This window comes from Leptonotus elevatus, chromosome 13 (genome assembly GCF_054856555.1).
Source record: "Leptonotus elevatus isolate MCC_2025b chromosome 13, RoL_Lele_1.0, whole genome shotgun sequence".
NCBI classification, from domain to species: domain Eukaryota; kingdom Metazoa; phylum Chordata; class Actinopteri; order Syngnathiformes; family Syngnathidae; genus Leptonotus; species Leptonotus elevatus.
The window spans coordinates 11,301,405-11,318,438 of NC_141251.1; the positions used below are offsets into that span (position 1 = coordinate 11,301,405).

The following is a 17,034-nucleotide window of genomic DNA, read 5'->3' on the forward strand; positions in this document are numbered from 1 at the left end:
TCAATTTGCCATAAGAAACAGAGTTTTATTCAATTAACATAATAAAAAAAATTCTTCCTTTTCCTTCCATCTTGGTCACATGTAGCCCATGTTGCTTTTGGTTTCCCAGCGTTTTTTTGCCTCGAACCTGAAAAAAACGGAAAGGAAAAAAACACTGCATTACTGAACCCTTGACACATTCATTGAAACTGTCAGCTTTCATCTGAGAATGACTAATGAGTCAAAGTATCCAGACTTCAGCAACTCCATCTTAACTGTACTTGACACCATGGAAGATGGGATGGCAGACACAAAAACATGAGGACAGAGACATCGTACCCCCAAGCTATTTGCTTCTTCCTTTTCTTCGCTGCCCTCAAAGCGTCCTCTTCCTGTTTGCGCTGCACAAAGTCACGGCAATCAGTGGCTTCGGCGATTTTCACAGCCAGCTATTTAGAGACAGAGGAGAGGCCCGTTGGAGAATGGAAATTAGTCTGAGGCATAAAATAAAAGCTGTCTGACTGATGCGTCAGGGCGCTTTCTTGTCACGGTCTCTTGCTGCCTCCTCCAACACCGCAGCAGGGTTCAACATTCACACAGCATTCTCACATACGGCATCCACGCAGAATGCAGTAACAGAAGAATAAAGAAGGATTCGGTGAATGTGCAGAGGAAAATGGTGGGGCTCGGGATCTCCAACAAGGTTAAGAACCTCTGCTCTAGCAGCAAGCGTCCACCGAAAGGATGGCTCGCTCATGATCACGCGTCCGCATTACCATGTTTCCATCTCTAAGTGCCGCCTGTTCTGCTTTGCAGTGCATATAAACTTGAGCATGCAAATCAACACCGAAGTGGCCAACAATGGTTCCACAAATATGGTTTTAAAGTTATAATTTACAGTTTCGAGGCAGAAATCTTTGTGTCGACCAAACCGAGGTAGCCAAATTAGTTTTCCCCCAACATTACTTCCTCGATAAGTTCAGTGCTTATGAAGTACAGTTCAAATGTTTACATATCTTTGTTTCATGAAACGAAGGTTTATGATAAAGCTACAGATTTGATTGCATTATCGCGGAAAAATGATTCATGAACACTATTTGTAAACACTAATAAACTGTCTTGTCTCTAATTCATGGTTTATTTGCATTTATATGTGTGTAAACGTAACTAATCAGATCAAAACATTTACGTATAATACACATACTGTTTATTGCAACACAGATTCATTTATTGCTTGCGCTTAAAATAGATGAGAAAACCTTGAAAAAATAAACGCATGTTAACTCATTCACTGCTATAAATTCTTTATTTTTTTAAAAAGATGATTACAAATTAGGGGCGACAGGCAAAAATAGTTTTTAATTGTAATTAATCGTATGACTTCACTAGTTAACTCACGATTAATCGCAAATTTGATATCTGTTCTAAATGTACAATGAAAACATTTTCTAGGTTTTTATACTCTTGTTAACAAAAGTGGAAAAAAATTATCTAATAGAAATATTTCAAATGAATTGTAAGTTTATAGCCGTCATTGGCAGTGAATGAATAAAAAAATTAAATAAAAGATTATTAAAAATTTGGGGCGGCAGGTGATTAAAATTTAAATCGTAATTAACCGCATGACTTTACTAGTCACGATTAATCACAAATTTAATAACTGTTCTAAATGTGCAATAAAAAAAATTCTAGCTTTTCATACTCGTGTTAACAAAAGAGGGAAACAAATGTTAAACTAATGGAAATAGTTGAACAAAAGTCGCTAACTATAGTGACATTAAGTTGTGAACTGTGCGTTTGTAAACTACATTCAGTTTGTTCACAGCCATGTTAGTGCAAGCAGCGGGGTCGCCTTATGGCCCAACGGAAGCAGGACCCAAAAAAATAACATCAATTAAAAAAAATGGCTATGACGTCCCTTGAAGAAACTGATCGAGAATGTGATTAGCATCAACACTATGATCCAAAAAAAGACACAAGACATCGCAACAGTGCTCAGTCTGGATGTCAATTTCACTAAAAGACTCCTTAACGAGTCAGAAAGACACATTTAAAGTATCTGTTGTGGAAAAACTGTCAACAATAAATCAGCACAAGTGGCGACGTTTTCTGTTTGAAATGCTGCAGGCAGTCCCTGAAAACAGTAGTGAAGGGAAGGACCGTGACAGCAAGAGGCAAACATTCAAATCCCAGGGAGGACGCGAATGTATTGTGAAGCAGAATAATCCCAATAACCCCAGTCACACAGAAGCACGGGAAACAAAGCGCAAATCCTGCCTCCGCTGTCACTCCTGAGATAGGTTTATTATTCAAGCAGAGGCAAACTTCGATAAACAACTTGGAACAATTTCGCCAAACGTCGGGGTAATTCTCTGTAATAGTCACAGCACAATCAAAAGGGGAAGAAAGTCTTGAGGTAATGAAGAAATGTGCCACCGCTGCACCACTTGAAAATAAAAAAAAATGTTTCAATTATAATTAAGTGGGATAAACTTTATTAGAAAGACTGAAACTAAAATATCTCCTAATGCATGCTGGGATTAAGCAGGTCAGAGCGAGCAGGCAGGAAAAATTAAACTCTAAAGGCTTTTTATCACTATATTTCAGGAACCAAGGGTGTAAAATGTTCTAATTTGGGATACATTAAAAGCCATAAAGGTCTTTCAAAAAGATTAATGGTACTTTGCTTGGATTTAAGATAAGGGCTCCGGCTGGCTGCGAGTGCCGGGCTGTGGCAGGGCCCCTCAAGGCGCTCATCTTTACAGCCACTACAAGATTTGTGAAAATGTCGGTATAACCTGAAGCGTACATACGATGACAGTCCTTTGCCATTTTCTAGCTTTTAGAATTCTTCAAATCATGTTGCAGAGACCTTACAACGGGCAACCGAGTCTGCATTTGCAGTAAGTTTTGCAAGCCGATGATAGCGCACGGGGGGGCTTTTCCTTGCTCTTTGTTGGATTGGTGTCGATTGCTTCTGAGTGGCTGCGATGCGGCGGCGAGATTATACACACACACACACAAACACGTTTATTAAATTACGGTATTGACAAATCCAACGTCAACTAGGAGGCCTCTCATATGAGGGCTTATTGTTGGGGGCACAATCAAATGGATCAGCATGACACTAAGTGGCTTCACGTACAGGCACTTTTTTTTTTCTTCTATTTTCTATTTAGAAAATCACCTGTTCTCTGTTGGACCATTTTGCAAAACCAAAATTAGACACACTCCCATACTCATCATTTCCATTTTATAATATACCTTATAAAGTCAAATAAAAAATAAAGGTTGGCCATTTTTATTTGTAATCACTTTTGTCTCATGATTGTCTTAGCTGACGTTCAACATTAATGTCAACCAAGTTACCTAGGAGACGGAACAGATCAAAGAAACAAAAAAAAAAAACCTCAAATGTCTGATTAATCAAGCCTGCAAACAGCTTATTTCCTTCAGCCTGCATGCAAGTATGAAAATGAGATTCCGAGAGCAGTACATTGTGCAGATTTGTTCATTCTTATCTGAACAAAGCCAGCGGCAGCTTATTTCATGGATCACTGGCACTGTCAGCGCTGTGGCGCCGAGCAGGTGACGGCTCCTCTTTCTGTGGCGAGAACAAAATTAGCAAAAAGTCGGCACAAATTAGCCTCTCATGTTTTCTGTAATATGACATTATTTTTCATTTACTTTTTTTTTGATCCACTTTTCGGGATTTTTTTTTTTTTCAGTGTTTGCCTCCCCCCCATGTATCTTAGTGCCAAATCCTCTCACATTAGAAGCTAGTGCAAATAAGAATGGAAGTACAAAGCTGGGACAAAGGCACGAGGCAAGAAACCTCCTGCAGTCTATGTTTATGTGGCCCTAAGAGGTAGTTCTTCCCACTGCCATGCATATTAATATATGATTAAGTGCCTGTCATCCTCATTTTCCTGTTCTGTAGTTTCTCTCTCTCTCTCGCTCTCTTGTGTGTCCTGTGCACAGGCCTGTTAAAAATAAGGTTTATTTTGAGGATTAATACTCTGACCTTTGGTAGATTTGAATGCAAATAAAGAAGAAAAAAACATCATTGTAGTCAATGCGGCCACTGCAGCTTAAGGCCACGACGAGGGTTAAGTCAATAGTACTGATTCATTCAAGTTTGGGTCGTCATGGAGATTCAAATGGAGGCCCAAACATGGAACCCCAATGCGATTAAAAAATAAATAAATAAACATAGCTGCCTGCTGCACTGCATTTTACACAACAGCAATAAAAAGTGGTAAGGCTCTCTAAACAGTCCCAATCAAACAGCTACCAAACACAATGCCTCAATTAAAGACAAAAATCGCGTCTCCGTGTGGATAAAGTGTTAAAGCTTCTTTTAACAATATCAAATAAATGATGGCTTTAAGGGCGAAATTGCCTTAAAGCCATTCATAAATTTCCTATCCAGGAAGACTCTTCCAATTAAAACGTGTGAGAGGTGGATTAACAAGGGCTATATGGCTTTGCCTCACTAAATCACCTCCCCGAGCTGCTCTGCTGCATTTGACGTGTAAACGATTAATGACCAGCCTAATTCCCTTATCACACTACCTTAATGCCTAAATAATGTGGCCTTAGTCAACCTTGGCAAGAAGGGCCATATAAGAAAGGAATGAATATCAGATTAGGCAGTGTGTGTGTGTATGCGTTACTCCAGCATCAATTCGTAAAACTGAGGCAGGAGGCGAAGAAAGCGTGTTTTGTTGCAGCAACATCGGGAAAGGTCAAAGGACGAAGAGATCAATGGACGCCACCCATATCGCCTTGGAAAAGACAGAGACCCCATGCCATCCGGCAGGCTGAAATAAACTAAGCACGCAACCAGTTTCAAATCCAACAAAAGGACAACCCAAGTCAGAGTAAATAATCTGAATCATCAAATGAGCAAGGGTCACCAACATATGCGCCCGCCACCACCAGGTAGCACCCCCAAGGACCACATGAGTAGCCCGTGGGCCTGTTCGAGAAATAGCTCATCAAGTAATGGGACATTGTGAGTTCCTAAAAAGGTTGTAGAATATAAACATTGGCAGACATTTACAGAATGTAATTGATTCCTACCTTGAGGAATCATGGTTGATCATTTTTGGTGAGAAATCATTAAAATGGTCAGTGTATTCACAAATTCTCACAATGAATATTTCATCAGGAGACAAACTAGAATACACATTTTTTAATTTTATTACTGCTAATTGTCAGACCAAAATTCTCTTAACTATGATTGTCAAACAGGCACACATTTTCTGAGCAAAGGTTTTATCCATCACATTTGTTGCAATGTCATAATCATTATCAATTTATATTAGAGATAGACCGATATGTTCGCCCGTACGCCCCCCCCCCCCCCACGGGCTGATACCCATACCGATTGTTTGTTGTCAAGGAGGCTAATAAATATTTGGAGCTGATATTCACTTTCACTAAAAGGGAAAATATTGCTGTCAAAATGTGTTAAATAAAAAAATTAATGCATACATAAATAAATACATGAGTAAATAAATATTACATAAGTAAATTAAAAAAAATACATAAATGAAAATAAACTCCAACTATCTCCCATTATTATTGTTGAAATGTATTTCAGCATATCTTTATTGAACAATTTTTCTGGTTTGCTAAATGTTTTTATTTTTATTTTATCTTAGACAATGGACATTCCTGTTTTAGAATTAGAACAAAAACATGTTAAATGAAAGCTCACTATTGTTTTCAAGAGTAAATAAAGTTTTCTCAAATTTCATAAATATCCGCAATATTAAATTTTCACTTGTCTTTGCTTTAATCTGAAACAAAAACAGGAGGTGCAGAGAGAGAATTTAAATAAATAGTTGCCCAAAGTGATCTAGTGATTTTTTTTTAACCGATACCGATATTTATGAAAATGCTGAATATCGGCGCCAATAATCAGCCCCACCAAAAATCGGTCCATCCCTAATTTATAGGTTAATGTTATGAAAATACATTGGAGGAATCTGGGTCTTGAGAAAAAAAACATTAGAAAACAGAAAATAATCTAAACTTTTAGATATTTCTCAAACAGTCAATAAACCAATCGGAAAGAGCCAAGCAAGTTCTGCCAGCTGCGACAATGTCGTTTGTAGTCTCTGCAAAACCACGTCACTACTAAATTCAGCAATATTGAAATCACGGTGAACAATATGTACTATAGGAATGAATAATTGAAACACAGCATTATTTCAGTCACAATGCTAAATCCCAATGCACACCCCAGTGGGCAGCCTCAGAAGAACTTTTGTAATCTTGCCACCACTTTGACAAACACAATTACATGGCAGGCAAAAAGGAAGGAGAAAAAAAAACAACTCCAGGGAGGACACAGCCGAACAGCAATGTCTCAATTTTCTCTTCAAGTAATCTGATTCGAGATACAAACGACGTGTCATCATTAGGGAACTGACACACAAAAAAAGTTCACTTGCTTGTGCACAATCCATTATCTTGCCTCTTCTGAGTGGGGTGGGCTTATTAGCAAGCTTTGAACTCACACTTAGAATAATATGCCATCAACAGTTTTATAAGCTAATTAGAGAAAACAGTATAATTAAAGAGTGACTAGCAATAAACGGCAATCATGGAAGAAAAAAAAAAAAGGGTGCTAAGCTTTCACTACCACCAATTAAGGCATAATTACAAACAAATTATATATGTGTTTTGCTGTGGGCTCCAATTTAAAAAATTGCTTTAATTAAAAGAGAAAACATGCTAATTAATTAAACAGCACACAAATCTACATTGAAAAGTATGCTTTGTCTCTCAAGTAATTAATGAAATACAATAATCCAAATGAGATTCCCAGGCATTTGATAAAAGCTTTTGTACCCATTTTTGAAATCCATTTCAAAATTAATGGGTGAAAATTTAATGTGAGTCATCCAGAGATACAATAAAAGTTCATTCACTGATAAATTGCTTATGATGAAGGGAAAGAGAACAAAGAAAGAGAGTTTGACTAAACTCTCCACACGGTGGCTCGGGGGGGGGGGGGGGGGATTTTGCGCAGGGACAGTCAGCCTAATTCTCTGATGGCGGTGAGGAGAAAGTCCAAATCTGATAAAGCCAACCTTCCATTTATGTTCTGCTCATTACTATTTTTGATTACAATACAGAGAGCGCAAACTAAAGGTGCGGAGGAGGGAAAAAAGAAGATATTAATATCACAAAACACCCTTAGTTTGGTTCTTTGTTTTAGCTAAGCTGCCACGACGCCCTGACAGAATGCCACAGAACCTTATTGTTTCCCAGCTATTCAGGGTGGCCTTCCAAAGGGTAGATTTCAAGGACAGCCTGGCTTTTCCTTTCAGAAAAGTCCACTGATGAGCTGCGCCGTAATGAGATATTGGCATGTTCAAATGCTATAAAATGAAATGTTATAGCGACCGGTTACATTGACTTTTTAAAGGGATACTTGACTCATGGAGTCCTTTTCGTATATATATTAGGGGTGTCAAATAGATTCAATATGCGGCCGAATCGATTTTTAAACATCAATTTTTAATGGGAATATTCAACAAAACGTCTTACTTAGGGTTAAGGATTCACACATTAAGCATGGAAGAATGTTATATTAATGGAACATTAAGCCTTAATATTTTATTTCAGTGCTGTTCAAACATGAAACAGACTGCAACCTGTTTGTTAAATGCAGTGGCTCAGTTATAAGCCTGAATTTTCAGATAAATACATTTTCATACAAATCTTACAGTGCACATGTATAAGTTTACTGATTTGTATTTTCTAAATTTGAGTTTAAAAAAAAATCGCAATAATCAATTTATAGATTCGTATCGAGATTAATCGGCATCGAATCGAATCGTGACCTATGAATCGTGATACGAAACGAATCGCCGGGTACTAGGCCATTCACACCCCCTATATATATATGTATATATATATATATATATATATATATATATATATATATATAATAACTTAAGTTGTTGTTTTATTTTTTAATGACATGATGCATAATGGGAGTGGTACGGTAGTGGGAGTAATTCTGAATGGGAACGGGAGTGGGATGGAAGTCGTTTTCACCGGGAGTGGGATGGGACATTGTTGTTGTTTTTTTTACTATTGTCCAGGACTGGGACGTGATTTTTGCTGTGGGAGTGGGATGGGACGGGAGTGAAAATCCACTCTCGTGTCACCCTCTAACGGACACAGAAGTGCTCATTTGAGTTGAAGATGTCTTTTTCACATAAGCCTAAGGGAAAATGCACAGACCGTGTACCTTCCCACAATACAGTGAGTGAAGCTTACTGCGATACCGTGAGCTTTCTTGCGATAGAGCAATAATTATCGTAACGTGATAAAAACTAAACCGTGAGCTTTCAATATTTTTACATCCCTACCGATAATAAGATATTTTTAGCAGGAAAACAGGGTTTGCATGATGAAAATGTAATTTGGCCCGCAACAGAACTATTTGATTTTTTATTTTTTTTTTTTTGCCCAACCTCTGCTATAGTGTATCTTATATATTATAGGCTTTCTGAAGCCATGTAATATATTTTTTCGTTTTCATATTCATTGGCTCCTGGAGTCATGAAACGAACCCAAGACCCCCCATTGTGGCAGACTGAATAGAGTTTCTGTTTTGAAGTAGTAATGCCTCTCTAATAGTTGAGATGAGTGCTACGGGGAGACTCTACACTCTAACATGGCGTGACAGTCTTTTGTCATAAAATAAACCCACTTCCTCCACATAAAGGACAACCTCAATTTCAAAAGACCTCACTTGCACTGTTATTTCAAAAGGGAAAAAAAGTGAGTAATTATTAAGGATGAATGAAACACAATAACCAAAGAGTTGATTAGTGAAACAATATTGCTGAGTCCAAAGTCAGGTATTGTTTGAGTTAGCAATTGTTATGTGGGGTCCAGGACTAGTGTAAACTACAACATCTCCCTGAATCTAGTAAATACTCTTTCAAAGTACATTTTCTTCATCTTAAAAACAATTTTGATGTGGTCATTATACAAACCCCTCCAAGATGTAGACTTGATTTTCCTTATTCATACAAAAGATGATAGTGAGTCTTTTCTGTAAACAGTCACTTGAGATTTTGTTGCTAATTAAAAATGCTTTACAAAACTCAATATCATGGTCCATGTTTATACCCCCATAAAAATGCTTTCGTTGTAAGTACAGCGTCCTTTTCTTTTGTCTCCGAATTTTAGGTGCTGTATTGGCAACAAAATACTGTATGTAGTACACACACTGCGTAATATAACCAGTGCATTCGGTATAGTGACAAATGTCTGTCATATAGTACATAGCCCTCCTCCTGCAGGGTTAACTTCACTTTTGACTTCGAGGCCACGCAGCTTTATAGATCTAATTTGTTATCAACTTCCCGCCTTGCCTCATTTAGCTGAAATAGCTGCAAAATCAATCTGTCAATTGTGACTTTCTGGACGCTATCACATCCCCTGACAGAGCTTGCGGCTTCGCAATATGTCAGTCACTCAATGTTATGCTAATTACAGAATTAATTAGCCCACATGAAACTTCTAAGTGGGAAAGCACGCGCATTTATCAAAAGACAGCCAACCTGGACGACTTGGACTTTCGAATATATAGTGCTGAGCTACATGGACTCATTCAGAGGCTATGTTCCCCGACACACACATTTATGTGTTCAATTGCTTCTAAGAAGAAGTATTTAAGAAGCGGTATTACCGTGATGAGAAGTACCTACAGATATCTTCATGAGAGAAGAGCCTTGAACAATTTAAAGGAATACATTAGGGAGCTTTGACTAAGCCATGAAGACATTTGTGATCATTTGGTACTCAAGAGGAAATATGATTTATTTTATTATTTTTTTTATATCGCTGGTGCCGGGCAGAATCTTCATACCTCCAAAATCATCACTTTTAACTCATTTGCTGCCATTGACGGCTATAGACGTCAAAAATTCATTTGAACTATTTATATTTTTAAAAAAATCTATTTTTGTTAACAAGAGTATGAAAACCTAGAAAAAAATATTTTGGTACATTTACAACAGATATAAAATTTGTGATTAATCGTGAGTTAACTAGTGAAGTCATGCGATTAATTACAATTGCAAATTTTAATCGCCTGATGCCCCTAATTTACGAAAAAAAAAATTAAAGAAAAGATTATTTTAAAAAAATTGTAAATCGTAATTAATCGCATGACTTCACTAGTTAACTCACGATTAATCACAATTTTTATATCTGTTCTAATACAATAAAAAAAATCGAGGTTTTAAAACCCTTGTTAAAAAAAGTGGGGAAAAATGTTTTACTAATAAAAATAGTTTAAATGAATTTTTGACATCTATAGCCGTGGCAGTGGCAGTGAATGAGTTAAGGAGACCCCAAAAACGGCATTTTATTCAACCATAACAATGCATCATCAAATAAATCAATCAACACTTTGGATTGGTTAATATTTTATAAATAAATAGGTAAATAACACCTACACATGTGGACTGGCTAATAGTGGGCTATAGTTTTGTGAAATATTATGAAATGTACCAAATTGTGACATGGATACTACTTTCATTTTAAAGTGGAAGTCAAGCGAGAAATTTTCTTCACAATATGTTCTATGCACTCCTACTAGTTTCAACACAGTATTCTGATTAATATTGCATTTATGGAATATGAATTAAGCAGAAAAATCCACCGGTTTCTGTCAATGTCAGGGGGCAGACATTTTGCCTTGTACTGCCACTTGCTGTTGACTGAAAATTACATCACAGTGCCTAAAGGCTAAGCTTGCGAATGTCACGTGACCAACCCCAAACCAGGTGAGCTGTGACGGTCGTTACCTGAGCCCTTTGGCGCTGTGATGTAATTTTCAGTCAGCAGCAAGTGGCAAAATGGCTGCACCCTGAGTTGAATTAAAAACGGGTGGATTTTTCTGCTTAATTCATATTCCACAAAGGTAATATTAATCAGAATGTCGTGTTTAGGCTAATATTTATAGCAAATAAGATGTTTTTTTTTTTATTTGGCTTACACTAAAACAGCATTTGTCATCATGCACTAATCAACAACACATTTTGCCAGTGATATTCCTAATTGACGTATTGTATTTCAGCATTGGTAATGACTTTCTAAGCCACTTTCACCACAGACTTTTAATGTTCAAATGAAAAAAGAAACTAATATATAAAGGAAAACCATTCAATGATGTGATGAAGCTCATAACAGTAAAAAAATCAAATAAAAAAAAGTGACGCTGACAGCCAGCTTTCTGTCTCCTTCCATTTCTCTCAGAATAAATCATGCCATCAACACGCCAGACCATTTTCTTTACAAAACAATGCCTCGAGGGACAAACAGGCCTCTTTAGTTCTTCACAGCTGTCAGAATATTTTTGCATCTTTTGGTAGGAAAACCTGTTCATATTGTTTCTGAAAAAAGCCTGCCAAGTGCTACAATTTCGTCTTGGTGTTACGAGCATAAACAAATAAAAAATCTAAGCCATTGCGTAGAAAATGAGCCACTCAATTATAACCTTGAAATTGATTCTGGCCACACCGGAGACTATTGATCCTCTAAATATTTGTCACCGAGCCCCTGTCAGAAGTGAACAGGGCTGCTAAAAACAAAAACTGTATGTTTGTGAACACCATCTGCACAACAATGCTGTAGGAGTTTCCCTCATTAAACAGTACTTAGTTCCCATGAATTCTAATTGGTCAGTTCACTCCTCTGGTGGAAATGAAATTATCACTGCTAAACAAGGAAAGGAGGATGCCAGACTGCTGTCAGGTCCCATCATCATTCTGGCAAAACACAAAGCAGGTGCCAGGGAGGCAAGAACCTCGGCTCAGGCTAAAACCATTCACCAGCACTCTAAGAGGCTTTTTCAAAGTACAGAGCAGGTGCCTGTCACAATTGCTTTTCTTTAAGTCCTCAAATTTGCCCAGTTTTCTCAAAGTTTAGATGACAATATGATGGACTACTATATACAATGCCCATATCACTTGCTTTATATCAAATTCAACCAATTAACTTGATTTAGTTTTTTTTCAACAGGACCCATATTTTACGAGCCCAAGGTTTATGTGAGGATGAGATTTTCTCAAAAACATTTCCTGATAAAACATAAAATCTGATATTTTAAGATATAACATATTCACAATTTCACGTCAAATCAGTAAAAAAAAAAAATATGTAATTTGAAAAACAATTTGCTTAAAATGTAATAATAATAATAATTATTATTATTATTATTATCGACTTATGCATATTTGTTTACATCAACAAATCTGCTGATGTAAAATTAAATAGAACTGTTTGGTTGGGTTTGGAATTTCTGCTCAAGCAAACCTATTCATGACGCTTACTGTAATTATTGGACTCATCTCATTAAAAAAAGAAAAAGAAAAAGAAAAAAGGACTGTGACAAGAACCCAATATTACAAGAAACGAATGCTATCCTATATTACTGATGATGATGGGAACTTGAAATGTTCCAAATACACACACCTAGCGGTGTTAGAAAAAATCGATTCGGCAATATATCGCGATATTACAGCACGCAATTCTCAAATCGATTCAATATGCGGCCGAATCGATTTTTAAACATCAATTTTTTTTATGGACATATTCAACAAAACGTCTTACTTAGGGTTAGGATTCACACATTAATGGAACATTAAGCCTTAATATTTTAACAACAACAATATGTTTGTTAAATGCAGTGGCTCAGTTATAAGCCTGAATTTTCAGATAAATAAATCATTTTTTATACAAATCTTACAGTGTACATGTACAAGTTTACTGATTTGTATTTTCTTAATTAGAGTTTTTTTTTTTATCGCAATAATCAATTTATAGATTTGTATCGGGATTTAGCGGTATCGAATCGTGACCTATGAATCGTGATACGAATCGAATCGCCAGGTACTAGGCAATTCACACCCCTACACACACCTAATGATGACGATGATTTCAAGGAGCATATTCAATTAAACTAATTATTACAAATGACTAGCGAGTGGCTGTATATAACATCGTTATGGTAACCATGAAACTTTTGTGTACCTTTAAAGAGAAAAAACAACAACAACAACATACATCTGTCAATGTTACACGTTTGCAAGTAATTGTGTTGAATGTTGTCAGCAAAATAAATCAACAAACAAAGAACTCAAATTTTAAGACTCAATATAAAGCGAAGGAAGGTAAAGCCAAGTACCGTAGCTGCTGTGTTTCTTTTTAAATACAATTACATGTTCGGGGGCTACACTTTATGCTAAATTACTTTCAAACCACTTGATCCTTGATGCCTACCAAGGCGGTAAGTTACAAACTTCAGGCACTGCATTTAGGGACATGTACACTTCAAAGGTATGAAACTCATACCTGCGGAATTATTTAAGAGTTGGCTTGAAAGCAATGTACCCTTCATTAAAAAGCAGAGCCAAAAGTCTTTTAAAACTGCAGCACTTCAAAACTAAGGGGAGGGCTTTCCATTAACTCAATGGAAAAGGGCTGCAGGACTGAATGGTGGGTGTCTGGGTGTGTTTATGTTCCTCTATGTCTTTGCGGCAGAAATGGCCACGGATCCATTAGCCTGATTTGTCACAGCACAAGCACCCCAAAGATCTCTTATCAGCACAATGTACCTCTCGAGTGGCGAGTCTGTCGCTCATCTCCTCCGCCTTTGCAGTGTCCCCTTCAGCTATGGCCCTCTCTATGCTCTTTTCTAGGCCGGACTGCATGAAGAGAGAGAGAAAAAAAATCAGCCTTTTTGGAAGGGGGGGGGGGGAATAAGGGTACAGTGGGGGGGAAATCAAAGAGTAACTTCAAAAGTCCCCAGGGCCGTATTTTTAATATGATTGCCATTACTACAAATATGTAGATTTCCCCTCACAAATGAAAACCTTTTTGATTGGATATTAGTGGGGAAATCTTAAAAATGCTACAGGAGATTACCAAACATAAATGTCACTTTAATTACAAATTTCCATTACGGGACGAAGCAGAGCTTTGTGATTGCGAGGCAGTTCTGCTGTGATGAGCCTATCTATGGAAGCAGACCGCCAGATTTCTTCAGCCCCAAAATATCATCACATTAAAATAAAATACAAGTGAAGGAGGTTGCTACAACTGTGTCCCCTTTGATGAAACATTTGCGGACCTCAACTCAGAATATATCACATGAGGAAAATAGTGTTGATTACTTAAAACATTTCACACCTCATCATCACTTCCCATAACTTGCTATAATTCTCAATATTGGCTGAGATCCGTATTTTGCCTCCCGTAAGCAAAACTAAGACATTCATTATTTTAAGTAATTCAATTAAATATGATTATGATTGGCTGGCGACCAGAACAGGGCGTAAACCGCCTCTTGCCTGAAGTCAGCTGGGATCGACCCTAGTGAGGATAACGCGATGTAGAAGATGGATGGAAATTATATATGAATCATGAGAAAATGCATTTGAGGGATGAAGAGTGATTCATTATACAAATGTGAAAAGTTTTGGATTCATTCAGCTTCTTTATCTTTTCATGGTTGCACCCATCAGAATGAAACTAATTCAGTACAGTCTCCGTTTAATGAAATATGAACATATCCAAAATAATTACGACAATCATTTTAAACTGAAATGAGAGCAGCTTTTATTCTCTGGGTCAGTTATAATGCTCATTAATCTTGCACACATTTTGCTTCATTTGCAAGTTTCCAATGCGTCTGAAAATAAAAATGCACGACTTGGGAGGCATACTGGAGGAAAATGTGCTATTTTCATAGCCTCCATAAGTACTTACTCAAACTCTTGTTCCTCTTGCTAAGCAAAATGTAGATTTTTATGAGGATTTGCACAGTGGAGGAGAACCCTACATCTGACTTTAATCTCAACCACACAAGAAAGGAGTGTGCCTCTAATCTTATCACTAAATGTAGCTGAACGTAATCCTTAATATTCTACTCAATGTCAGGTTGAGTTTCCGGGAGGATTTTTCTAATCCAGATGTCATATCATATAAAAACAATGAAAGAACACGGTGGCATGGAAACACAAAGGATGTGACAGTGTTACCAACAGCAACGACATTAGCCGCATTAAACCTCTCTCGCAGATAAGATGGAAGGCAGAGGGTTTTATTACCTTTACGGGGGGGTTGGAACATGCAGGGGGATGAAATCGATCATTTACACCAAAATATTGCTTAAGCCCATCCCAGTGCTTCTCCTGCTCCTCCTGACGCTCTCTGCTGACAAGAAATTATAGTTACAGTGGTGTGGACGACAACATTTTACGAACCTTCAACATAATATTCAGTACTCATTCTTTTGTTTTGCATTATGTTAAATGAAATGTTATTAGGACAATTTGGTACCTTGTCTCTGTTGACTCTTTGCCCTCTGTTCCTGTCAGGTAACATAACAGACATTGTTATCATCAACACATACACACATTTGTTTCTATTTCTCTGCACTAATTACTTTGTTGTTATTTTTGATCAGATGTATACACAATAAGGTGTCCATAATGTTATTTCTACTATATAGAGTTGTCTATGTTGTTAAAGTAATACATTATTATACTGTAGGTGAGGAATATTTAGTTAAGCTGCTGCGTGTCTACAGATTCTAAAGTATTGCATTTCCTCAAATAGTGGCCTGGACTACGATTGGAAGACGTGCCAATTAATCATTGTGTGTGTCGTCCACAACAACAACAAAAGCGCTTTTCCCCAAATAGACGCCAAACCCTTCTTCCCTTCAGAAAAATGTGTGTTCCAGTTTCCTCTCTGCACACTCCACTCTGATGTGTGAATCCATTTTCATGGTATGGGACACATCTTCAGATTAGTTCCGCCCAATCTGTGTCTGTTCTGGCCATTTCCTCTTTAATATTTTGTTTGTTTTACAGTCTAATAGTTCAAAGGGAAAATACATAATATTATAAATCAATATAATTTCATAATTTGGCCTCTAGCCTAATAAACCACCTTATGGCAAACACATTGCCTGGTCACCACTGCAGTTCAGTAAAATAAATAAATAAATAAATAAAAAACATGGCCACTATGAGGAAATACAGAACAATAGGTAACTGTCAATACCTTTCTTGCATTGACGTCTTTTTCTTCTATTTTTCCTCAGGTTTTTCGTCATCTTTGTCTCTTCTTTCTTCTTACGTAGCTCATTAAATTTCTTGAACATAGAGCACAGTAAATTCACAAGAGTTATACTTTCAGACGTACATCATATCTACTTTTTATGAGCTTGACGTCCAGCAGTAACGATGGATGTGATCAATTAACAGCCTTCACAGCTCAGCTGCATTATTACACTAAGCAACAGCAAACCGCGGATGAAGACGAGCTCGTATATTTTGTACAACATACTTGCCACGTTCCTTGGGATATACCAGGCAGGCAGCATGTCGGGGGTTCATTTGTAGTATCAACAACCGTGGGAGTCTTCACGACTGGGCTATCGTTTCTTTCCACGACTTCCCTCTCATGCTCCTCTTCCTGCTCATCCGGACTGAGATCGTCTTCTGTTAAACCCTTGGGCAGAAGACCGCTGTACATACCGATACACGAATACGAACAACGTACGTTATTCCATGAAAGTGATAAAACGGGTCGCTTTTGCGATGAATTCAATTTTCACAAGCAACGAGTAGAAGCTCACATTTCCGGGTAAACATGGTGACGTCACGAGAACAAGCGCACCAATTGGTTGAGACTTGGTCATGTGAATTGAATACCCAATCACATACGTACCTGCATTACTGAGAACAATAATAATAATAATAATAATAATAATAATAATAATAATAATAATAATGAAGATGATGATACAGAAAATGGTCGGTTTACTTGCAGCTTTAGTTCTACTGTGTAGTTAAGTTAGGTACTACATTTAAAGATATATTGCTAAAGTTTTCTTCAGAATAAAGTTAATAAATTTAAAACGGCAGCCTTCTTGAAAACTCCAATTCCCTGAACGCTTTATATCAGCGTGTGCCGTGCCATCCTCCTGTCTGATAACAG

At 37.2% G+C, this 17,034-nt stretch overlaps 1 protein-coding gene across 2 annotated transcripts; it reads right to left on the reverse strand.

Moving 5' to 3' along the window:
* On the reverse strand, positions 1-16,694 carry fam204a (family with sequence similarity 204 member A). 2 transcript variants are annotated; one of them, XM_086093106.1, is made up of 7 exons: positions 16,381-16,694; positions 16,096-16,186; positions 15,367-15,397; positions 15,135-15,237; positions 13,641-13,730; positions 319-428; positions 1-127 (listed from the first exon to the last, which is right to left on the reverse strand). In XM_086093106.1, exons 1-7 carry the CDS (start codon positions 16,567-16,569, stop codon positions 76-78), a joined length of 666 nt encoding a protein of 221 aa, XP_085949232.1. In that variant the 5' UTR covers positions 16,570-16,694; the 3' UTR covers positions 1-75. The 2 variants fall into 2 exon arrangements, with proteins under 2 accessions (XP_085949232.1, XP_085949231.1); XM_086093105.1 differs by having other exon boundaries at positions 15,135-15,240.
* Positions 16,695-17,034: the final 340 nt, after the last annotated feature.

Excerpts from the sequence above, each read along its gene's own strand:
- fam204a (XM_086093105.1), bottom strand. The coding sequence starts at position 16,569 with ATGTACAGCGGTCTTCTGCCCAAGGGTTTAACAGAAGACGATCTCAGT. Across the intron at positions 13,731-15,134 it reads GTTCCAACCCCCCCGTAAAG|TCCGGCCTAGAAAAGAGCAT; the intron begins GTAATAAAACCC and ends CTCTTCATGCAG. Across the intron at positions 128-318 it reads AAGAAGCAAATAGCTTGGGG|GTTCGAGGCAAAAAAACGCT; the intron begins GTACGATGTCTC and ends CGTTTTTTTCAG.